At 45.4% G+C, this 26,497-nt stretch overlaps 1 protein-coding gene across 1 annotated transcript in view; it reads right to left on the reverse strand.

Annotated features, from left to right (window-relative positions):
* col24a1 (collagen type XXIV alpha 1 chain) overlaps positions 1–26,497 on the reverse strand; it is a 179,293-nt gene that overhangs the window by 140,739 nt on the left and 12,057 nt on the right. Inside the window, exons 2-4 of the mRNA XM_083647399.1 lie at positions 21,089–21,159; positions 9,855–11,263; positions 1,115–1,168 (exon numbers count right to left, since the gene is read on the reverse strand). Of these exons, the coding sequence (XP_083503525.1) occupies positions 1,115–1,168; positions 9,855–11,263; positions 21,089–21,159 (1,534 nt within the window). The remainder of the gene's footprint in view (positions 1–1,114; positions 1,169–9,854; positions 11,264–21,088; positions 21,160–26,497) is intronic.

Genomic DNA, 26,497 nt, shown 5'->3' on the forward strand with positions numbered 1-26,497 from the left:
GTCCTCCAGAGATCAAAAGCCACCTATTTATATAGACCTTTTCCCTCCGACGCACGCTGTATACATTCAGTCAAAACGTCTTGTTCTGTTTAAAGATGCCTTCAGGGCCCGCGCGGGCGGTGATCACAGCGTTGCATCCTGACAGCTTTGGCAGTCGCGTACAGCGTCGTCCCAACATCAGAGTGGAAACGCGGCCGGTGGCGGTGGCATCTGGAACGGTTTGCTCGCTCCACCTCGACGCTCCGAAGACGGCGGGGAGTAAACAACGCTGCGTGCATCCTCTCAGCGGACTATCTCATTGTCGTGCTCCATTACTAACCCAAGCCTTGCTCCTGATTTTAAATCACACAAACCACAAACATGTCTGTCAGCGGCTCGTCCACCCCCCCACCCCCCCCCCCCCCCCCCGACAGGCTCAGCTGGATCACGATGTACAGGGAAAAGCACATATGGCCGGTGTCTGCTGGTCGCCACAAGATATGGTGAAGATACATTGGGAGAGGCTTGTTCTTGTGTGCGTTAGTGCTGTTGATTACATGTAGCAGCCTCCAACGCCAACGAACCTGACGTTAACCTCTCTGTAGTAAGTCAGCCACTGAACGTTCAATACTAGCTGGGCTGAACTGGCCCCTCCTCCACACTGGCCCCTCCTCCCCAGGCTGTTTCAAAAGACGTTATGACCCCCCGATATGTCTAAAAACAACAGCACCTTCTCTATATTTTCTCTGCCTTTTCTTTAAACAATTAAACTCTATACAGTTATGTGTTCATATTGTTTGGAATCAACGTACCAAGTCAAATTCTTTGTACTTGTACACAGATTTGGCCAAATATGGGATTACTGTTCTGCGTGATCAAAATGACATCACCCATATCCCCTGATTCCAGTGAATTTAAGTAACTTTTTTTTTTAAAGGTGATGAAGAGAGGCAGTTTTACCAGCCATTATGAAGGTATTTATCGTCGCACTTTTTCTTCATTCTATCCCCACTTTTGCCTGCATAGATTTGGGTAAATTGGCCCATCCTGATGCCTGCTGAAAGCAACACTGTCCATCTGTCTGACCCCATTCTGCCCGTGTAGCATCCCCTCTAAAGCACAGCGTACTACTCACCCGAGGCCCTCGTTTTCCTGCAGGACCAGGTAAACCAGGGGCACCAGGAGGACCCTAGATCCAAGACAGATACAGGGAGAGGGAGAGAGAGATAGAGAAGGAAGGAGGGAGATAGATAGATAGAGAGAAAGAGAGAGAGGGGGTTGGCAGAGAAAGAAGGTAAAGTAACAGAGGAAGGTGAAGGGGGGGAAAAGAAGAGTATGTTAATGGCAAGCAATAACATGCAGTTCACTGTCCTGGCCTCCGCCATGATGACTATGTGCCTTTATTTATGTGAGAGCTATTAAGTTCAAAGAAAGGAGCCAAGTGTTTTCAACTCAAAACACTATTAGAGGGAACTCTGGGCAGCGGGGTCGAGTTACATTCTCGGGATGAGTCTGACGCCACACGAGTCCCTGCTGGTCAGCGGCGGGATTAACAAACCTCCGTCATGGAAAAAACATAGCGTGAAAAACACATGGTTGGCGATTGCACGTCATGTTCTGTTGGATGCGAGATGTGAAAGGCAAAAAGCATCATTCACACATGCGGACGGCACTTCTGCATTCCACAGCAGATCCCAACGACGGGCCTCATTTATCAATACTCCGATGGAGCTCAACAGTCACATGACACCTCGGTTCAGGAAGAGTATTTCCCCCGTCCATATTCTGCAATGAGATTTAGATTATTAGCCATAATGTGACCACCCAATGCAGACTAGAGATGGAACGATATGAAAATTTTGAAAAAAAGTTTGTTAAAATGTGCTGAAAATGTTCAAAAAGTACAAATACACTCACAGAAATCATTTCACCAAGTTTTATATTGAAAACTCAGACCCCAAAAAGGATTGATACACTCGCTGAAATCATTTCTCCAAGGCTGCGCGTCTGCATCTGGGAGACGGTTGCCAACTTTGGTTGATGATGGACAGTATTTATTTACCATGTTTTTCAAAGCATTGTAATCATAGCCACACACACGGTACCACTGTTTTAATGATAATTAAATTTTGAAACGGTACGGTTATCATAAGGAATTTTATCACGGTTATCATTAAAACCGGTTATCGTTACAGCCCTAATGTAGACTTACCACAGGTGAGCTAGTTGTAAAATGATGGTATATGTTTCTGTAGAGGCCACAAATCTGTATGATATCATCCTTATTTATTTTTTAAACATTTTCTATTCAATGTCATGGAGAACTATTACACTACCCACAATTCTAACGTGTAATATAGACGTCTTTGATTGGTGTAGCTTGCTGTATGATCGTCTGTGATTGGTGGAGCACGCTGGGTGTTAGTTCTCTAGTGAAATATCTCTGGCTAGGCTACTATGAACGTACGTAGGTCACAGCTTGGTGAGTAAAGGGCTCAAACCGCCACTGAGTCGACTGAAAGTATGTTGTAGTCCATTCCCCGGTTCATTCAGATTAAAGCATGGAAATGCGTTAACATTAGCCATGGAGCTAATTGACTCCCATTGGCTGAAACGCCAATGGGAAACGCTGTGAATCTTCCTTGGTCTTCTGCGTTCTTTTATACAATAGGTATTATTGTAGCATTTTTTATTTCTTGTAATGAGTAGCGCTGTAAAGAGTACCACTTTGGCCTTTGGTATGCTGCGCTCTTTTATACAATATGTACTGTTGTAGCTTTTTATTTTATTTCTTGTAATTATGTATTGCTAAGTGACAAAACGACCACTTTGGCCTATAGCCTTGCACTTTGCACTGATCACTGGCACTTTAAACTGCTACTTTGTACTTGTATTGTGTTTAACTTTGTCTGCTGCACTTTATGTTTTTATCCAGGATGTTGTTGAGGTTATGTCTGTTTTTTATGTTTTTATGTTTTGCTGCAACCCAAAGTGTCCTTCTGCGACATACGAATAAACTTGAACTTGAACTAGCTCTGTCGCTCAATCATCTGCTAATCCGATTGGCCGGAAATGCCGGAATGGATTATGGGATGAGTAGTTCCTTCACTCTTAAAATACATACTCTTGTACCATTTTTTCTCTCTTCATTTTTCAATGTTTTTTTCAACTCTGAATCAAATGTTTTATGGTGACGGTTCTCTAGCTGGCCGGTTGGCTTCTTTCCAGGCTTAAAACTCTTTAGATAAGTTTTTTTTTTTAAAGTGATGGAGAAAAATGTATGGTGGAATTCTCTTCAGGAACCAGAGGTGACGTCCCAATGTCTGTTGAATGACTGTTGAGCTCTATACTGGTGTACAATATTGAATGATGGTTAAAATACTGGGTCAAAACTCACAAACCAGGCATCTGTCAGCCAACTCTATTAATACAGAGCCAAAGTCACCACCTACTTCCTGCTTCAGCACACGCACCAGCATAGAACAAATATGAGACTTTTTTTTTTATCCCGTTTGAATTGTGCCAGGAAGTACACACATTGTGCCAGGAAGTACACACGTGATTTTTCCTCCACATGACTTTGGCTCTGTATTGTTGGCTTGTATGTGGGGCCCAATGTTGACTATTACATGTCTTTCATTTGTTTGTGTCCATATTCACAACTAATATGTGATCAGAATTCAGAGTAAGAGTAAAAACCTATACAACAGCCAAAGTATGGAAAACGCGAGCTCAACTTGAAAAATACCTCAACTTTGAAAAGATACCTTTAAAAGTCCAATCTTAACTGGATACAAACACACCGTAACACTTGATGATGGCATGTTTCAGCTCGTAGGCTGAAGTGGAGATTGGAGGTATAAATGGCGTGGAAAGGAAATACAGTGTTATCTCGTCATATCTTTAGGAGCTCAATTGGGCTGTCAGGTCCACACGTGACGTGGGAGCAATATGCTTTCAGATGCAGGATGAAAGAGTACATTTCTCATTTCACTTCCATAACGCACAGCCATGATGAATGAGATCTCACTGCCATAACGCACAGCCACAGTGTTTCCCCTAGAAAAATGTTCAGGCCTGGAGGGATTTCGAAACGTACCCCGACCGCACCGGTGGGGGCCATCGCTGGTGACGCTAAACTTTTAGCTAACCTGTTCGCATCTATGTTGGCAATGGCATCTTAAGTATCATCATACTATTATGAGATGCGATGCGAACAGTTGTATTATGGGATGTGCGTTTCCCAGGCAACGACACACGTTGACACGTTTTGGAACAGCGCCGCACGCTGGCACAATGCTCCTAAAAGCAAAATGCTTATTGTTTTGAATGATTTGGCATCTTCTATTACTGTCCACTGTCAACACCAGTATTGTTGTGTATTGTAATAATATGCCATAAAAGGTTTATTGAAATTTTGGGGAGAGCAGGGGGAAAAAAAATAATAATTGCAAAAACATTTCTGGCCTGGTGGGGGCGCTGTTGTAGAATGGTAGGGGAAACACTGAATGAGATCTCACTGCCATAACGCGCAGCAATGATGAATGAGATCTCTCACTGCTAGCATTTTCCTGTCTGATGGCTGCTTAGAGATGCAGCGACATATCCGTCCTGACCAGCAGTGCAGAGAATTTGTTTACCGATTGGCCGGTGGTTGGTCTACCCCCCCCCCCCCCCCCCAAAAAAAAAGAGTTATGATTGAAAAATGGAAGCCTTTCAAAGAGGGCATCATGACACTCTGTTCCAAACACAGCAAACACAGAGCAGAAGGTTGAGGCTTCTCGTAGGAAGGTCGGCTGAGTGCAATGGGAAGTGTCAATCAGCGATAATGCAAATTGCAGGCTTCCGCTGTGATTGAGGATAACCTGAATGAGTTTAGTAACAGGAATGCCATTTTGCTCTGATGCACCAAGTGAGAGAGCTCAATTCAGATTTTCAGTCAACGTGTTACAGTAAGTGAGTTCAAATAAAATGACTTTTAAAGTTGAACCCAGTTCTGCCTCATGGGATAAATGTTATCAAGGCAGCCAAAGAGGAATTCCCCTTCTGGCCAATAGAGCTGTTTAAGCTCCAAGCTACTGTGCTACTAGCCACTGTGCTATTAGCCACTGTCTGTGCTACTAACCACTGTGCTATTACCCACTGTCTGTGCTACTAGCCACTGTGCTATTAGCCACTGTCTGTGCTACTAACCACTGTGCTATTACCCACTGTCTGTGCTACTAGCCACTGTGCTATTACCCACTGTCTGTGCTACTAGCCACTGTGCTATTACCCACTGTCTGTGCTACTAGCCACTGTGCTATTACCCACTGTCTGTGCTACTAGCCACTGTGCTATTACCCACTGTCTGTGCTACTAGTAGCCACTGTGCTATTACTAGTGATGCACGTTATATCGGCAATCATATCGGTATCGGCCGATGTTTCAATGTTAATATCGGTTATCGGTATCAGCCAAAATGTTCCCATTGAGAGGAAACAACAGCTACTTTATGGGCTTTTCCAAATGTTTTGTAAATAAAGACATGCATAACTTTTTCAAATTCACAGTGTTTGACATGTGTTTTTCAGTATGTACAAAATGTTATTATCATAGAAATGTGTTTTTATACAGATCATATCGACATCGGTAAATATCGGTTATCGGCCATAACAGCAAGTTAACATCGGTTATCGGTATCGGCCAAAATTTTTATATCGTTGCTATTAGCCATTACCCACTGTCTGTGCTACTAGCCAATCCTGTTTTCCCCGAACGAAACTTGTCCAGTGTTGGTGCCCACTATAATATAGAGAGCCAAAGTCATGGCCTTCACACGCACCAGCATCTGGAAAAATATGAATGGTGGTCACAACAACGGTGAGACAATATTTTTTTGATCCCGTTTGAATTGTGCCATGAAGTACACATTAGGGCATTCACGACTAGTGAATTTTACTAGTCGACTAGTCGTCCCTAAAGGTAGTCGACTAGTCGTCTATTTTATTTATTTATCTTTAAATAAGAACATGAGGTATTTACACGACATACATGGACTATCATATCCCATATCCCCCACAAAGAACATCAAAACACAACAAAACAAAACAAGAAAACTGCATAAGATACACAATAATCCAAGAACAAACAAGACTATTGGACAAACAACCAAACAAAAACAATGCATTCAGCTCCTATCCTGATAAGCCTAATGACACTGGGGTAAAAAGTTCTCAAAGTCAAACTCTGTATGTGGTTGCCATATTTTGGGGATGTCTAAGAATCTGCCTTTGCTCTTGTAGTAAATATTATCCGACGTATGGTAGCTTGAGAGTTCATTCCAACAGTGAACTACAGCTGGGGGATTGGATGCTTTCCAATTTAAAGCTATGCATTTCCTAGCTGCCATCAGGGCAAGATCTATGTATTTACTTTGAATGCATTGTTTTTGTTTGGTTGTTTGTCCAATAGTCTTGTTTGTTCTTGGATTATTGTGTATCTTATGCAGTTTTCTTGTTTTGTTTTGTTGTGTTTTGATGTTCTTTGTGGGGGATATGGGATATGATAGTCCATGTATGTCGTGTAAATACCTCATGTTCTTTCTTAAAGAAAAAAAAAAAAAAAAAAAAAAAAAAAAAATAGTCTGTGAATGCCCTAGTACACATATGATAAAGATAATTTTGCAAGTCAAGAAAGTTGCAGTTACACTAGAAGTTATCAATTAGAAAGACTACACAGAACCAGTCGCGTACAGTAGGCTACTAAGTACGTTAGAACTTTCTCTCCCGCCAGGCCATGTTGGTGTGACGTATATTGTGCGAGGCGAGAGATGTAGTCGATTGATTGATTTCACCACCTCTCATATTTTTTCAGATGCAAGTTCGTACGCTGAAGCAGGAAGTAAGCGTGACTTTAGCTCTCTATAGAGTCCCTAAGTCACACCCTCTTCCAGGTTCCCCATGGGGCCTAGGGAGTGACATTCCCCTTTCATTTTTCCATTGATGTTTCATAAAATCTTTATAACTTGGACAAATTCCCTCTCTTAGTTTCCATGGGCAATCTGGCGATGATGGCGGGACTCGGGCATATTCAGTCCAAGATCAAATCAGAACAGCAGATGAAACCAGGCATCTACCAATTGGCAAATGGCGCAGAAAAGATGTTTCGTTTTACAAGGCTTTAGAATTCACGATTCCGATACATCCAATGTTCCTCAGACATCACCAATCTCCTAGTAGTACAGATTTATACTTTGAAAAGTTCCGTCACTATAGAGACTGATTATTATGGGGTAGGCTGGAGCGTCCTCGTCCCACACTGAATGTCAGAAGAAGAGAGGAACAGAGAGAGAGAGGGAGGGAGGGAGGAAGAAACAGCTGTTTGTTCCTCTCCACTCCTACACTCACACACATGGAAACTGTGAGCGCACCACCGCCTTCGCCACAACAACAGGGCCTAAAGAGAGCAAGACTCTCATGAAAGGGAATGATAACGTTCACGTGCGTGATCTATAACTGCCAGCACAGCAGGGCTCTAATCCCTCCCAATGGAGTCAATTTCAAGAAGTGGATTTTCTGGAAAATAGGGTGCATCATCTCTTTAACCCATTGATACCTGATGCAGCATTTGTGTGTGTATCCCTTTAAGACCGCGAACCGCGTTGACGCGGTTCGCGGTCTTAAAGGGATACGCACACAAATGAGGGATATACACGCAAATGCTGCATCAGGTATCAATGGGTTAACGTGCATTTCACTTGAATTTAATCGCGCACAGAAATGGGCCCTGCAGTGCATTGTCCCCCCCAACATGTTGTCAATGAGCGAGCTGTCGCCTATACAGTACGCAGCCCTAGTAATAACAGGCCACGTTATGCGAGACATTTCCAAAAAGTAGAAATGCATTTGATAGGCAATGCATGATTTAAGCCTATACTTCCACCCCTCCTTTGAAGCTTGGTTCAGCTTAAGAATCCTTATAATGAGATATATAGAGTCACACATGATCCTGCACAGATCCCCCTTATCATCTCAGTAATGAATGGCTTATGCCTTTATAGCAACACATGTGTAGGTAACACGCTAATAGCAATTGATATATCAAAAACTAAAATACAATGTACCTGTTACAATGTGTGTCTCTCAAAACTTCCAAACAGTTCCTCTGGGGTGTCGTCGTGCAAAAGTGCAGCCACTAGCAAAGCATGATAAAAAAAATCACAAAAGCTATCCATGTAAAAGCTCTCTCAAATGTGAGTTGCACAATGACAATGTAAAATATGACTGGGGGAAAATACTTTTTATATAACATGCCAAATATACCAAAACTCAAATTAAGAAGTGTTTTAAATCAGTGGTTCTCAAATGGGGGTCCGCGGACCCCCAGGGGTCCATGGCACTTTGCCAGGGGGTCCGTGAAAAGTTTTCAGGTTAAAAAAAAAAAAAATGCTATATGTTAGCCTACTTATTCCTTCTCAAACTACTTCCTACATGGTGCTAGTCTATCAAAATATCTTGGCTGTCATTGATTGTGTTGCATAGTGGTTTTCTGTACTGTTGACAAATTGTGATATTGTAAGTCGCTTTGGACAAAACAAAAGCGTCTGCTAAATGACGTAATGTAAATGTAATGTAATAAAAAAAAATATATATATATATATATTTTGCAAAATCTTCATAGTTCAACGAAAATAGTTTATGCTTTAAATCTAAAATGGTTCATGGATTACATTCTAATAACAAACCTATCAAATTAAAAGTCAAGCACGTTACCGTGGAAACAATTAAGCTTAGCCCCAAATCACAAATCAGAATGAGGGGGTCCCCGGGTATATTTTCTATCTTGTAAGGGGTCCTTGGCTGAAAAACATTTGAGAACCTCTGTTTTAAATGATCATGTAACACTTACAGTGTAAGGTCATTGGCAGCCTATACATACCAGTCTACTTGTCTGGTTATGTGCCTGAAGAACTACAAAGTATTTCCCTTAGGGGGGTAAACCCACTTTTTTTCCCCCAAGTTCAAACTGAAGAGGTAATGACACAAACAGAGTGAGCCACTGACCTTCAGCTGAACCGGCATTCAAAACATGCCTGCATCGAAACGGCCAGAGCAGCCAACACATACAACCCGCTGAGGACAATGGCGCAAAAGAACAAAGTACGGTACTCACTGCCTCATTTATCCATAATCCTGCTAAGAATACTGCAGTAAAGTATACTCAGGCCTGCTAAGAATACTGCAGTAAAGGCTAAGCTGTGTAAGCACTGAGGTAATACTGTGTGGAAACTCTGTGGCAGATCAGTTCACACATCTAACATCATCGCATACATTCTAAAGCCTCAAATCAGGACAGATAGACCCGGAACATCTCACTTTCATGGAAACATAAGCAGCGACGGATGAAGATCTAAGCCATTAAACTGTGTTCAGGCTTACGGAAGAGGCGAAGCTGTCCTGACAGCTAAGCTGACGTCATGAGGTTGGATGGACAGCTCATTTTTCACCCTCGCTATAGCTCCCGACCTAAAGATGAGTTATCCTCTCTCGCATCAGAGCAAAAGTGGCTGGCAGTATTTCAGCAGGGAAATGACATGTGTTATTTTAACCACCTGTTGATACATGAAAAAAAAGAAAAGTGCTTGGACACGCCATCACCTCTAAATCAATACACCGCCCTGCCAAAATATCTCTTCGTATATCCGGGCGTAGGTGAGGAAGCCAAACGTTAGAAAGCACTCCGAGCATAATGGACGTAAATTAGCTATGATTGCTTGCATTGTAATTTCCCTCTTGATCGTGCATGGCGCCGCGCTGACTTGCGGCTCGACTCTTTGAAAGCTGTTCCAGACACACTTATAGCCGTGATTCTCATTCATAAATTCAAGCACCTACCGGAGGACCTGGCTCTCCTTTGGGACCGGGGAAACCGCCTTCGTAGTCGTAGAAGTAGTCTGGCTCCTCGTATCCGTAGTCGTAACCTCCCGTGTCCACGTCGTCGTAGCTGCCGGCGTCGACGCCGCGCTCCTCTGACGTGTCCACCTGATTCTCCCGGTACAGAGTGGTGCCGTTGGGTCTCAGCTGACTCTCCACCAGGAGCCGGGCCGTCTGGTGAGGCCTGGCGGTGCTCGACTCCCTGGAACCGATGCTGGAGTTGTTGTTCCTGAGGCCTTCCTTCACACGACTCTGCCTGGCCAGGGAGTTCAGGCTCGGGGTGGTTTCTGGAGGATGCGGGCTGCCGGAGCTGCTCTCCTCCTCCGTGCTGTTCTCGGTCAGATCGTGGAGCCCGGGGCGTTGCGCTGGTGCATGGGTGGTGGTGGTGGTGGTAGTGGTGATTGATGTCCTATGATGGGTGAGGCCCAGAGAGGCCAGCCCACTCAGAGTGGCTGAGGTGGCTCTGTCAGAGTGGAGGGAGGATGTGGTGGAGCGGGTGAGGGGCTCCAACAGGGAGATGTGGCTCCGGTCTCCCAGGTGGTGAGGTGGTACCGACGGGCTCAGGGTTGGATACTGTGTGAGGGAACTGTCTGCGGGTAGTTTGATGGTTGTTCTGGCTCTTGTGGGGGTCTGATGGGTATGGGGTAATCCAGCCGGGGCAGCGGGGGACTCTGTGATGGGGGTAGAAGGGCGGTCGTTTGCCTCCATATCCAAGCCGAAGTGTGGCAAAGGCGATCGGAAAGTGTCGGCCAGCCGGCACTGTTTTTTAAGGTAGGCGCAGTAGTGCGCGGCAGCCTGGGCCGAGGGGTAGATGTCCAGCTGGCAGACTCGGCCGTGGAACGGCGCCGCTTTGGAGCTCATCCTCCCCAGGGTGAAGAGACCCCCGGAGTCCCCCAGTGCCTGAGGCCTGCTGAGGGTCTGCTCCCGCTGCCGCGCCGCCCCGCAGTCCGCGTAGAAGGAGACGGAGCGCGGGCGGACGCCCACGGCGAACGAGTGCAGGCGCGGCGCATCCTGCTGCCAGTCGAAGGCGAAGTAGACGGAGGCCTTCTCGGCCGTGTAGACCACCACTCTGCGGGGCAACAGCTGGATGCCAAAGCGAAGCCTGTCCCTGCCGTCCTTGACGCTGAAGAGAAAAGCATTGTTTGCTCGCCAGGAGCCGAAGCTCAGCACCACGGAGAACTCCTCGCCGATCTCCGGCGGGAACAGGCTGCCCGCCGGGGCCTCAAAGAGGGAGCTCGCGTCGAGTAGAACCCCGGGAAGAGGAGAGGCAGCAGTGGCGGAAGTGGGGGAGGACGAGTCGGTCCTCTCGTAGGGAGTGTCTCTGCTGCTCTGGGCGGCCGAGAGGCCCAGCCGATAGAGGATATCCACTCCTGAGGGACAGAGGACACCCTGGTAAGCTTCACAGAAAGACTGGGCTAAATATTTTGTGTGTGTGTGTGTGTGTGTGTGTGTGTGTGTGTGTGTGTGTGTGTGTGTGTGTGTGTGTGTGTGTGTGTGAGAGCGGGAGGGGGGGGGATAAAAAGGGCAAACTTTTCAAAAACGATGCACCAAAAACTACGTAAATGCATCAGTTAAATACATTTTTACACATATGTGGTGGTCTTTTTGCTATGACTAGTACAACACAGTAGTAATGCAGCATGGTGCTTTGTAGTGGGTTTTGAGAAACACACACTATGCAGAGGAAAACGACGACTAAACTCACCGGGAGAAAAGATGGACCCAAAAATGGCAATATCAAAAGAAGTATAAATCAAAAGAAACACATGAAAAGAAACACATGCAAAGAAGAAACAGAAAAGAGAAGATTCAGATCTTGTTTCTCTGACATGATGACATTATTACCCATAATCCTAGTGGGACAGACAAGACGTCACAAGACCGGAAAGACAATAATCTTTTTGATGATCTTGACATACATTCAGAAAGCTTATAAGAACAAAAAAAGTGATCTAGGATGATTCATGATTCATGATTAAAAAAAAAATCCCGTTTTGGAACAACCCCCCCACCCCCAAATCACCAAACCCGACCCATTGGAATTTCAACACACTCCCAGTTCCTCCCACCTATACTCACATTTTAAACCACTGGTACAAGCATACTGTAGATGGCCTAATTTTGCAAGGAAATCATACAATAATCTAGCCTGGGAACCTGATGAATCTGCAAGTTGATGCATTATTGGCTCTGGCAGTGGTGTCTGGTCATCCTCCCCTTCAGACAGATTTGAAAATGGTAGGGCCAATCACAACTGTTTATCTAATATGGGGTGGGGTTGATAATACGATGACTGACAGGTGGAGCGCAGTTGAGGCTTTTTCGTAAACAACCAAGTTCGTTGCTCTGTTTGGTTGTCTACTTTATCCAATTGCGTCCGGAGGTATTTTAGTCTGCGCCCGTTGATAACGCACCCTGGCAATTGAACTTGTACTGAAGAGTTTTCAGACTCTGGTCTGGCGATGTCAGGCTAACAAGAATCCTCTACAAGATCAAGTTTACTGCTGCATGAGATCTTGAGTGTAAAGTTGATCATACTGGGTAAAAGGTGTATAAATAACGCTTGTGAAAATTGATCACATTAATTACATCTCAACTCTGCGACAGCATTTTGGTCAGCAGCTGTGTTAAAGGCAGCCATCGATGACTTAAACGCCCCCTTTAAATATGAACCTGCACACCTCGGCTGCAACAGTTCATTCAACTCGCACACAATCCCCTTTGCCTACTCGGAAAGAAACGCTGCAGCATTGCCACGAATGTGTACCGTTACTGTGTGTACGTGTTCCAACTAAATGAGAGAAGAGAAAACAAAAAGAAAAAAAAAGAAAATCACTGCTCGGGCCATTGTGTGCCCTCACAGCAAGTCTCTCTGTGATGCTGGTGACCTCTCCTTGTTTTTGCTCCTCCAGCCGGTGCCAGAGACTTCGAGGCAGCTGCGGCCCAGATGAGCGGAGGGGACCGGAGAGGGATGTGGGGCAGCGGGCCCAGATGAGCGGAGGGGACCGGAGAGGGATGTGGGGCAGCGGGCCCAGATGAGCGGAGGGGACCGGAGAGGGATGTGGGGCAGCGGGCCCAGATGAGCGGAGGGGACCGGAGAGGGATGTGGGGCAGATGAGCGGAGGGGACCGGAGAGGGATGTGGGGCAGATGAGCGGAGGGGACCGGAGAGAGATGTGGGGCAGATGAGCGGAGGGGACCGGAGAGGGATGTGGCCCAGATGAGCGGAGGGGACCGGAGAGGGATGTGGGGCAGATGAGCGGAGGGGACCGGAGAGGGATGTGGGGCCCAGATGAGCGGAGGGGACCGGAGAGGGATGTGGGGCAGCGCGTCGGGATGCTGCACATAGCCCTTTTTAATCAATCTGCCACCAGAGATTCATGAGAGCGGCGTTCCTCCTTCCTTCTTTTGCTTCGCTCGCAGCAGGTAGAAAATGCATGTTGGCTCATACAGCAGCTTGAAACCGAGGGCAGAAGCACTTAAAAGCGTTCTCGGAGGCTTTTCTGCGTGCGTCGTTTTGGCATCGAGCAAAGTGGAAAAGACAGATCACTAAAGCTGGAGGGAAACGTGTCACATGTGTCACATATGTCACCGCTGCAAAGCAATAGTTTAAGAAGAAGGAAAAAAAAGGGAAAATGACATAATATGACAAATGGGAACAACGACGTCTGTCACATATTGTAAATGTCAATCGAATCGTAACGGGGTCAGTCATCCGAGAAGTCGCGCCTGTGTGTGCGTGTGTGTGTGTGTGTGTGTGTGTGTGTGTGTGTGTGAGAGAGGAGGGGGGGGGGGGGGGGAGAGGGGGGGAGATAGAGAATGTGAGTGAGTGGGTCTATGTGTTTTGGTGGGGAGATCCCACGGGAGCAGTGAAGGTATTTTCATTGCTAATCCAGAGACGCTAGCTTCCTTTGAAACAGCTCTTCCTCCGCACTCGGGGAGCGAACTCTCACAGAGCGGTTTATTGATCCGGGCGTTACGAGAGGAAGCTGAACGCAGCAGCTCAGCCGGTGATCTGCATCTCCAGCGCAAATGTTTCAACTGAACCGCTGTCTTCTATTGTTTTCATTATCTGTTGGAAAAAGATCATAACAAAATGCTGCTTTTTCAGCGAGGGCACTGCGCGTTCACATTGTTCTAACGGTCCAGCAGACGTAAAAGAGAAGAAAAATGACAGACATCAAAGCTGTAACACACAGCCTATTTCAGACGAGTTGCATGTGTATGACCGTTTGACCTTTCACCTTGGTTGGGGGCCAAACCGCCAATAACTTAGAATGCCTTGGTTTAAATGTTGACAGCAGAAAAATGGGAACGAGCTATAGTATCAGATGGGGATTTTTGTAGGTTTGTATTTAACACTTTTATATCGCCGCTGGAGCCATGCAATGAAAACCATGTATTTCCACAACTTTTCAGGTGTTGAAAGCTCAGAGGTTGGAACCTTTTCTGAGCCGATAGATGAGAAATTGAATGTAAAGTAATCCTGTGAAAAACATGAAAATCCCCATGATTAGATCGTTTTTCACGACAACAGCGATATACAGTACTGTATGGCAGCACTCATCAGGAAGTAATATTGAGAAGAACTGGAATTCCCTATTGCTTCAATAAGCTGACGTGGTCCATGAGTTCTTCAATAAGCTCTGACGTGGTCCATGAGGTCTGACGTGGTCCATGAGGTCTGACGTGGTCCATGAGGTCTGACGTGGTCCACGAGGTCTGACGTGGTCCATGAGGTCTGACGTGGTCCATGAGGTCTGACGTGGTCCACGAGGTCTGACGTGGTCCACGAGGTCTGACGTGGTCCATGAGGTCTGACGTGGTCCATGAGGTCTGACGTGGTCCACGAGGTCTGACGTGGTCCATGAGGTCTGACGTGGTCCATGAGGTCTGACGTGGTCCACGAGGTCTGACGTGGTCCATGAGGTCTGACGTGGTCCATGAGGTCTTCAAACATGCATGGCTTCTATGTAGCAATGGATTTCCCTGACTTATAGAAGAAAAAGAGGCTGCTAATGATATCAGCAGAATGGTGCCTTGTATCTTCAATTTATAAAGAAAGTAGTACCGCTACGATCAGGAGACTTTTAACTTAACTTTTACAAACAAACATACCGGTAAGGATATTAGATTCAATCAGATTCTCCAAGGCAGGAAAAGCTCTATATCGGAACTCATAAAAATGCCTTTTGCACGGAAGAGTTACAAAATCTAGTGTGTTTCACCTTTTCACATAGGTGATGAGAAATAAATGTGGACCACCTAACAGTTAAGATAGCCGAATGTAGGGGACACAATATTTTTCTGGTGGTGAGAGTTACACTGGTATCGTTTTTTGGTTTAGCCGTTTGGATTTAACCGGTCAAAAGGTTGCTTTTTCTGTCACAGAGCTTTGGCGTGAAGCGGGCGGGGCAGAGAGAGTGAGACAGAGAAATAGCCAGAGAGAGAAAGAGAGATGAAAAGAAAAAAGACAGACGTGTGATGCACTCCGGCAGCGCAGGTAGGGAGTCTATCTATCTGCAGCGGATCTGAGCACGCACTGAGATGTCCTTGACATTCTTTGCCTGAGGTAACGTCAGCCCGGATTCCAATTAACCTGTCTCATATGTGAAGACAAGCCGCTCCAGCTCTCGGTGTGCATTCCTCCTCCCCTAGTTATGATGGATGGAACCTGCGTGGAGCGGTGGGCTCCTCACTGACAGATATATGCTGGGAGGAACCTGTGTGGAGCGGTGGGCTCCTCACTGACAGATATATGCTGGGAGGAACCTGCGTGGAGCAGTGGGCTCCTATATGCTGGGAGGAACCTGCGTGGAGCGGTGGGCTCCTCACTGACAGATATATGCTGGGAGGAACCTGCGTGGAGCGGTGGGCTCCTCACTGACAGATATATGCTGGGAGGAACCTGCGTGGAGCGGTGGGCTCCTCACTGACAGATATATGCTGGGAGGAACCTGCGTGGAGCAGTGGGCTCCTATATGCTGGGAGGAACCTGCGTGGAGCGGTGGGCTCCTCACTGACAGATATATGCTGGGAGGAACCTGTGTGGAGCGGTGGGCTCCTCACTGACAGATATATGCTGGGAGGAACCTGCGTGGAGCAGTGGGCTCCTATATGCTGGGAGGAACCTGCGTGGAGCGGTGGGCTCCTCACTGACAGATATATGCTGGGAGGAACCTGCGTGGAGCGGTGGGCTCCTCACTGACAGATATATGCTGGGAGGAACCTGCGTGGAGCGGTGGGCTCCTCACTGATAGATATGCTGGGAGGAACCTGCATGGAGCGGTGGGCTCCTCACTGATAGATATGCTGGGAGGAACCTGCATGGAGCAGTGGGCTCCTATATGCTGGGAGGAACCTGCGTGGAGCGGTGGGCTCCTCACTGATAGATATGCTGGGAGGGGACAACGCATGCCGGAGTTAAGGGCACGCTTTACGCCAAAAGGTGAACCTGCGCAAGGAGACGGTAAACAACGCGGCGCCTCACTGCATCACGCAAATGTGAAGGAAAATGGGAAAATTCATCATGACATCAGCCCGTATAAATGCACATAATTATGGTATTTCTGGCAGTGGCCCAGCGATACGCCTGTCAACCCCCCCAACACACACACACACACACACACACACACACACACACACACACACACACACACACACACACACACACACACACACACACACACACACACACAATATACCCTCTCAGCAAGATCTCAGCTGGTGCAAGCAGTTGATTTAAAATGAAGTGGGAAGTTTGCTTTAGTTTCCCACGATGCCAATGTTCTTTCTAGATGAGCGAAGGCACGTTCTTGGGAAGCTTCCTGGAAAATGGGTGGGATTATTATAAAAACTAAAAAAAACTAAAATGGGCCGACTCCTCTGAGAGCAGTGATGAAAACTTATCTCTGACTGTCTGACTCCTAACTTCTGCTTCCTAACTCTGAACTTCAACTTCTGCCCTTCTCACCCATAGCTCCTCTCCTCCTTGTTGCTGTGTTACTGTCTTGTTCTTGATGGCTATAGCTGATCCCCTAGCCTAGCGTCTGACCAGCCAGGGCACAGTTGCCAAGCATTTATCTGAGATTTCCTCCTCCTCCTCTTCTCGGTCTGACCGATGAGCGTACTTTCATGGAGTGCTCTTATTAGCAGGTATTGTTTGCATGTGACATATTTAGACTAGAGCAGTGGTTCCACACCTTTTTTCTCTTACAGGTATGTACACCTTCAGCTGTTGTCATGCCAATGCCCTCACTCATGCGTCTCAATGATTCTCCTAAAGTTGTTCTATTAAACTTATATTAAAGGAACACTCCGCCCATTTTCAACCAGCTTTGTATCATTAGAACATCAGTAGTATATCAGAAAACTGTAAACGGTTTTGAAGTCTGTCATTTAATTTGAGAGTTATTGAGTGTTAAAGTGTGGACCAGTGACATCACTGGTCCACACTAACTCAAATTAATAACTCATTAACTCAAATCAACTCTCAATAACTGTCAAACTATTCATCATTCATCTAGTTTGACAGTTATTGAGAGTTGATTTGAGTTAATGAGTTATTAATTTGAGTTAGTGTGGACCAGTGATGTCACTGGTCCACACTTTAACACTCAATAACTCTCAAATTAAATGACAGACTTCAAAACAGTTTACAGTTTTCTGATATACTACCGATGTTCTAATGATACAAAGCTGGTTGAAAATGGGCAGAGTGTTCCTTTAAACTTTTAGTATACAACTGATTATTAAATGAAAATAGTTTGAATGACTCCCCTTTAATACACTCTGACCCCAACCCCCTATTGAAAAAGTTGCCGGTTTGACCCAGACTTCCTGACTGTTTGGCACTCTGGAGCCGCTGGAGATTAGCTGGCTTCATTCAAATGTTTGTCAAGACTTTGTTCCTAAGAAGACACTGTGGCTGCTAAGAAAACCCTGTGGCTGCTAAGAAAACCCTGTGGCTGCTAAGAAAACCCTGTGGCTGCTAAGAAAACCCTGTGGCTCCCCTAAACCTGAATCCGGAGTAACTGGACATTTAAGCTATTGATGCATGTTTGCCAGCTAATGTAATTGGTTCGCACGCAGTAACAGTTGATACCTGCTGGGGGGGGAAATAGTTGCAACAATAGGCTTATGAAATGAATTTATCATTTTGGAAATTAATTATAATCCCCAATCTTTCCATGTACCCCCTGCAAGCTGCTCAAGTAACCCTAGGAGTACGTGTACACTGATTTAGATCATTGCCCTGATGGACCAGAGATGAGAGCAGCAAGAAGGGGTAAGCAGAGAGGAGGGAGGGGGGGAGAGAGGCTATTTGGGCTGCCTCTACCTGCATTCTGAGCCCTGGAGAGCAAGAGCAGACATGTTGAGAGAGGTTTAAAAATATATATAAAAAGGAAAGAAAGCCATGGAGGAAGAGGAGCTCCTGTTTGCAGCTGCTGTCCCTCTCTGACACACGTCCTGCCTAAAAACTACCATGACAACAGCTGCTGTCCCTCTCTGACACACGTCCTGCCTAAAAACTACCATGACAACAGCTGCTGTCCCTCTGTGACACACGTCCTGCCTAAAAACCACCATGACAACAGCTGCTGTTCCTCTCTGACACACGTCCTGCTTAAAAACCACCATGACAACAGCTGCTGTCCCTCTCTGACACACGTCCTGCCTAAAAACTACCATGACAACAGCTGCTGTCCCTCTCTGACACACGTCCTGCCTAAAAACTACCATGACAACAGCTGCTGTCCCTCTCTGACACACGTCCTGCCTAAAAACTACCATGACAACAGCTGCTGTCCCTCTCTGACACACGTCCTGCCTAAAAACTACCATGACAACAGCTGCTGTCCCTCTCTGACACACGTCCTGCCTAAAAACCACCATGACAACAGCTGCTGTCCCTCTCTGACACACGTCCTGCCTAAAAACTACCATGACAACAGCTGCTGTCCCTCTCTGACACACGTCCTGCCTAAAAACTACCATGACAACAGCTGCTGTCCCTCTCTGACACACGTCCTGCCTAAAAACTACCATGACAACAGCTGCTGTCCCTCTCTGACACACGTCCTGCCTAAAAACTACCATGACAACAGCTGCTGTCCCTCTCTGACACACGTCCTGCCTAAAAACTACCATGACAACAGCTGCTGTCCCTCTCTGACACACGTCCTGCCTAAAAACTACCATGACAACAGCTGCTGTCCCTCTCTGACACATGTCCTGCCTAAAAACTACCATGACAACAGCTGCTGTCCCTCTCTGACACACGTCCTGCCTAAAAACTACCATGACAACAGCTGCTGTCCCTCTCTGACACACGTCCTGCCTAAAAACTACCATGACAACAGCTGCTGTCCCTCTCTGACACACGTCCTGCCTAAAAACTACCATGACAACAGCTGCTGTCCCTCTCTGACACACGTCCTGCCTAAAAACTACCATGACAACAGCTGCTGTTCCTCTCTGACACACGTCCTGCCTAAAAACTACCATGACAACAGCTGCTGTCCCTCTCTGACACACGTCCTGCCTAAAAACTACCATGACAACAGCTACTGCTAAATATGGCTCTCTCCTCGCCAGCAGTGTTCCAACTAGGCTTATATGCCTAACTGCAGCATTACATTGTGGCACGTTGTGTCGTTTATGTTGTTAGACAAATAACATTATTACCCAACATGCATTGATTTGGTGTAACGTGTTACTTTACTAACACAAGAACACAAGAATTAAATAGCAATGGAAATGCACTTTTTGCAGTGTCTTTAGATATTGCTGTGCAAATGATCCCCCCCCCCAAATATTAAAATGTACTTTTGAAGCTAAAGCTTCTGAAATGACTATAATCAATAGAGAGCTAAAGTGAACGTCACTTCCTGTCTCTCTCAGCGCACCAGTGTCTGAAAGAATATGAATGGTGGTGGACAGAGAGAGACTCTTTTTGATCTCGTTTGAATGGTGCCACGGGGTACACACGTTACATTTTGTCAATTTAAAAGATAACTAATGCATGTCAAGAAAGTCGCAGTTTGTCCTGAAACTGAAACGTAACGTTTAGTTTTGTCAATCAGCTACATCTCTCGTCTCGCACATTATACGTCACACCATCAACCACAATGGCCTGGCGGGAGATACGTCACTTATGTGACTGGTGGTGTGTAGTCTTTCTGATTGATAACTTATAGTTAGGGGTGCACCGATCGATCGGCAAGCAATCGGCCGATTTTGACCTCAAATATGCGATCGGCAATTTTTTTTATATTAAAAATAAAATAAAAATAATAATAATAATAAAAAAAAGCCCTATCACTAATCAGGCTTTCCAACGATATAAAATACAATGCCAATTGGTATTATTAAAGGGGAGAAATAATCAACCTAAAATAACGTTTCCAAACTTTCTTTGAGGAGTTTATATATCGTGATCTGTGATCGGTGATCGGTAATCTAATCGGTGATCGGTCGATGATCGGTTGGGCAGATATTTCCCATAGGCGATCGGCAATCGGTGATCGGTGGCAAAAAACGTGATCGGTGCACCCCTAGTGCCACAGTTTTACTACAAACTGTGACTTTCTTGACTTGCAAAGTTATCGTTTACATTGACAAACATGACGTGTGTACCCCCGTGGCACAATTCAAACGGGATCAAAAAGAGTCACGTCTCTCTCCGCTCACCACCATTCATATTTCAGACGCTGGTACGCTGAGAGAGACGTTCACTTTGGCTCTCTATCGGGAAACAGCATTCATTCTCAACAATTCATGACATCTGAATGGTCAACACGTTTTCAAAGTGAGGTAGCCTCCATTCGTCACTTGACTCTATTTAGCAGACAGTTGATGAGGCAATAAAGCAATGGAAGCAGGATAAGCGGTTGATGTTATCCATAGTTCACATGGCTGAAGGGCTCAGGTCAGAGATGCCGCTAGATTACTTTCACCACACACAGGAGGAAAAGACAAGGAAGGGCTACTCAGAATAGAAAGAGAAGCAGGAGTCTCCCCCAACAACACACAGAATGATCATACCACCATATCACAACATCTTGACGAGAGACTGACGAGAAGGTAAGGCTCACTGGTCCTCTGCTTCCAAAAGGTGTGTTCTATTCAATAAACCGGTGGCAATAGATTATGTTTCAACTAATAAACTTGTTAACTTGTGAAAGTGAAGTTTACCTCGTGTTAGGTAGTCTTCTTCTGCAGACAGTACTGCTGTGCATACTGACAGGAGCAGGAGGAAGTTCCACCTGGAGGGACACACACACACACATACATGCATGTTAGTTTAAGACAATGGAAGATGATACTACATGACAACCAATTAGCTTGTATTAACCAATGAGGTAGTGGTACATAAACATGTGGTCACACTATGACATCCAATCATTGATGCTCTTGATCAAACAACAAGCATCTAACACATAAAAGGGCAAACCTACGTATCCATGCATGTATGTATCCATGTATGTATGTATGTATGTATGTCCTATATGTCTCGGTTTCATTTTCCTCAGACAACGTTGGCTTGACAGCATATTTGGCACGGGTGGCGGCAGAGGTCGCAAGCAGACGGTGACTAGATTTCTTAAAATGGCCAAAAACAGCCAATTAGTCATAGCACTACCCGCAGCCAGCAGGTCTCTCTCTCTCTCTCTCTCTCTCTCTCTCTCTCTCTCTCTCTCTCTCTCTCTCTCTCTCTCTCTCTCTCTCTCTCCTCTCTCTCTCTCTCTCTCTCTCTCTCTCTCTCTCTCTCTCTCTCTCTCTCTCTCTCCTCTCTCTCTCTCTCTCTCTCTCTCTCACACACACAAAGTGATTGCATGCTACAATGGGTATCAGCAATTAATGATAGCACTACCCACAACATCCAGCAGGTGGCGCACACAAACACAGACACACCCACGTGTGCGCACGCACACACACACACACACACACACACACACACACACACACACAGTGGTTGCATGCTCCAACGGCTCTCAGAACTCGTTATAGATAAAGGCGTCAGTAGTAACCCCTTTCCCTGATTTCTGAATCCAAGTACCCCCTTTACCCGACTAAAACTGATGCATCATGCAATGAATGAATATAACATTACAAAATAAGAAATAGAGTGAATGAGTTTCATTTATTTTCATGATTTATTCTGACATTAACTAATTAACATTAACTGGAATGATGGAGGCTCTTGCTACTGGAATTAATCCAAGCCCATCTCTTAACCTAACGTTTGCACCACATGTTCCAGGATTAAGACGACAACGGACCGTCGTATAACATTACTGTCATAAATAAATTGCATATAGTTACCCGTGAAGTTACTCACTACTCGGGTCGTTTTTTACAAGATACTTTATTACTCTTACTCAAGTAGTTATTTTCACGAGTACTTTTACTTCTACTCGAGTAAATATTATAATAAAGTAACCGTACTTTTACTCGAGCACTGTTTTTGTTTACTCCACCCACCACTTGGACTAACACAGAGTAGAGACTCCCATTCATACCTATGGGCAATTAAGAGTCTCTAATCCACCTGACTTGCAGGTCTTTTGGAATGTGGGAGGGAACTGGAGCAGCACCCATAGGAGATACCTGCATGCTTCCCTCGGGAAGCAGGGAAGCATTCCCTGGAAAAAAACTCCACACAGGAAGGAGGAGGAATTAAGCCCTGGTCCACCTACATATTCCTGCGACTACACTGTTTCGCTGTACTAGGCTACTGGAAAGGCTACTGGAAAGCTGTGTTATGTCAACTTCATAACTCTCAGCTGGCGAGTGGCTAAATAATTCTCAGATGAGCAAAATATTGAATCCGCTCGACAGAAAATATCATCGGACTGCTGTTGAAGAAGGTCTGGTCTCGGACTCAAGTGAATTACGGCAGACAAAACTGTGGTGAGTCAGTGTGGGAAAAAATAGCAGTGACTAACTATCTTTGGCTGTGTTAGCTATCGTGAGTCCAGTAGTAGTTAGAACAGCCCCAGGGAGAGACAGCCTGTAAGTGAGTCCAGTAGTAGTTAGAACAGCCCCGGGGAGAGACAGCCTGTAAGTGAAATCAGAGGTTTAGAGTAGAGAGAGCGCCGATCATTTCATACTACTGGGACTTGAGGTGATGATACGTGGGGAACTTCTTGAGACCGTGGACGTCATAAATGTGTCCTCCAGCAGAGACAGGCATTGTCAACGGAAGACAATAAGCGTGGACAATATAATGGGCTGTAAAATATCATGAAATAATACAATTGCTCAAAGATGCTGGTCAAATGTTGCTCGTCTGTCATCGCCTTTAAACGCTGCTTCACTGCTTCCTCTCAGTGAATTGCAACAGTGGGGAAAAACGTCCAATTTTTCCATCATAATAACACTATGGTACAGAGAAATGAAGCTAAGAAAACAGAAGACTTACCCCCCCCCCCCCCACACACACACACACACACACACACACACACACACACACACACACACACACACACACACTCAAAGTATGAATTGTGATGAAAACGTTCAACCAAATCCCAACATCTACATAATGTTGTATTAAAGTCGAGCTGAACCCAAGTTTTTTTTCCCAAATTTTTTTCAAATACCTGGGTATTCAGTGCACCTATTTATTAATGTATGCAAAGAAAATCACAAAAATCTAATTTCTTTAGTTTCTCACACTTTTTCACATCAAAAGTTCATTTTTCAAGATTTAATTCATAACAGTAATCTACAGTTTGCTGATGTCACATTGCACTATCAAATTTCTACCCCATTTCAACCAATCATATCACGACTGATCACAACATGGCAGCTGTCAATCAATCTTTATTTCAGGAGAATTTTCTCCTCCAAATGGAGGAGAAAATGCTCTGCTCCACACAGAAGCAGCTGGCTGCCTGGTACTCTGCGGATCCCACTCGCGTAGCACCACCACAACACGCTGAATCCCACTGGATTTGGGGGCGGAACACGCCAGGATTGGCCAAAGCCGAATCCAGTCACCAAAATTGCCAAATCAAATCAGCGACATGCTACTATGGCCCGCCTTTCAACCTGTCATCTGAGACAACTTTTGTTTTTCAGTCTGAAATGTGACTCCGACCCACGCGCCACTTGGGCTCCATTGGGTTAATCTCGTCTTTAATGTTAGACTATAATGTTAACCATATATTTAGCTGTTTATCTTATTATCATATAGTTTTATCTGCATGATTGAACAGCAGCCCATCATGTCCTAGCAGTGCTGTCACAGCCTCCATGTTGTGTCCAGTGCTGTCACTAGGTATTAGATCAGGGATGTCAGAGATACGGCCCGGTTTCATCCGGCCCGCGAGATGTTTTGGAATATTAAGATTTTTTTTTTTTTATTATTATTATTAAATTCGCACCCCATTATCATGAACTACGTGTGGCTAATAAGCAAGCTAAGAGTTCATTCATAAGTTAATTAACCTGCACTACAAGGAAGTATGTCAGTAGGTCATCAGGTGTACACAAAGCCGCCATGATGCCACGCTGGAATTGAATCGCGCATTCAGCTACCTACCAAAAAACAAAAGAATCAACAAGATCAGGCGCGGACTGCATAATCGGGCACGTTGGGAAAATGCCCGGTGGCCTGGCCTGGCCTGCAAAAAAAAAAAAAAAAAAAAAAAATTGTGCCCGCAGTCAGGCCACTCACTGAACAGCAGGCCAGGCGCCGCCTACTGGTTTACTAGTGGTTTTATTACTTTATTCAGGGTTAAAGTGGGTGCATCTCATTGTAAAATTGGACTTGGCCCAAATTGGGCTTCAAACGGCCCAAATCGGGCTTCAAACGGCCCAAATCGGGCTTTAAACGACCCAAATTGGGCTTCAAACGGCCCAAATCTGGCTTCAAACGGCCCAAATTGAGCTTTAAACGGCCCAAATTTTTCGGACGCCGGCACGCGCGTCGGCCCGTATCGGGCTGGCCTGCTTGGTATCTAATGCCCGGCCTGAATTATGATCCCAGTCCGCCCCTGAACAAGATGCTGTCGAAAAAGAGAAAGGTTGACACGGAATGCAGGCAGTTTCAAGAGAAATGAAAAGAGCAGTATTTCTTTTGTGAAGTAAATGGGTAAATGAGTCGAATTGATTTTAGTAAAAAAAAAAATCCGGCCCCCATGAGGTCTCAGTTGAACAAATCCGGCCCTCTACCTAGTATGAGTCTGACACCCCTGTATTAGATGGAGGTATTGGAGCATGACATGTAACACAGCAAGTACACTTCATATATCCTGCTAGGTCATGATTCTGTTTTCAGTTAAACATGCAGGGAAAACAAAGTCCCTAGACTCTTATTCCTCGAGGTTTTAGATTTCAGTGACAACAACAGAGGAGGTTCTTATATAATTGAACACTGCTGCTCATCCAAACAAGCCCCAATAAATCTCTAAGGGAAAAGGAGGGGAAAAGATAGTCTGTCTGTCTGTCTGTCTGTCTATCTGTCTGTCTGTCTGTCTGTCTCTCTGTCTGTCTGTCTGTCTGTCTGTCTCTCTGTCTGTCTGTCTGTCTGTCTGCCTGCCTGTCTGTCTGTCTCTCTGTCTCTCTGTCTGTCTGTCTGTCTGTCTGTCTGTCTGTCTGTCTGTCTGTCTGTCTGTCTGTCTGTCTGTCTGTCCATCTCTCTGTCTGTCTATCTACTTGTAAAGAGCATGTTGGCTGCTGGATCTGCATTCAGGGAGAAAAGAAAAAAGATTGCAATCTGTTACATGCACAAACATTTGAACTACAAAAAACAGAGCTGCTATCTGTTACAGTAACTGTTCACATGGTTCCCACATAGACACATATTTCAAAGAAAGAAATAAAAAGTATAATAAATTGTTGGGCTAGTTTGTCTATCACATGGCCCTAAAACAAGGTTACCCATGTATCATGGCCCTTACTTTTGAATGGATTTCATGCAACTTGAGCATACAGCTATTTGACCCCCTTTGACCCCACCTCTAGGTGGCACTGCCCACCACATGCAGTACACACAACCAACCACTAAGATGAAGAAGGAGGAGTGGACAGTGTCATCACAGGGCGCCAGAGCCTGTGTGCATTGGTTCTCTCTCTCTCTCTCTCCTAGACTGTGATGGCACTGTCCACTCTCATCCAGCACACAGCACACAACTTATTAAGACTCTAAACACATATCACAACATAACAATAAGTGTCTCTATATAGATGTGTAATGGATATATTTAGTCGTTATTTAGAAGTCAATTTACCATACATTTCTCAAGGTATTTGAGATGACCTCTGGAGATATACATGCTTTCCTGCAGGCCAAGGACTGAATCCAACTCACAGACTACTACTGTCTCTCCTGTGTCTTCCCTGTCTCCATGACCACTGTGTCAGCAAAGGGAAACACACTGGATCAGAGTCCTGTGTGTCCAGTGTGAATATACATGCAGCATAGATGGATCAGAGTCCTGTGTGTCCAGTGTGAATATACATGCAGCATACATGTAGCCCACTAGATTGTCTATCTGTATGTAATATACATGATTGTCAGATCATAAACACAGGGGACTTCACGAGAAGATCTGTGTGTGTAGTAGAGTAGATGTTTTGAAGTGCAGAACGTCC

The sequence above is a fragment of the Poromitra crassiceps genome, assembly GCF_964638095.1.
Source record: "Poromitra crassiceps genome assembly, chromosome: 12".
Taxonomy (NCBI): Eukaryota; Metazoa; Chordata; class Actinopteri; order Beryciformes; family Melamphaidae; genus Poromitra; species Poromitra crassiceps.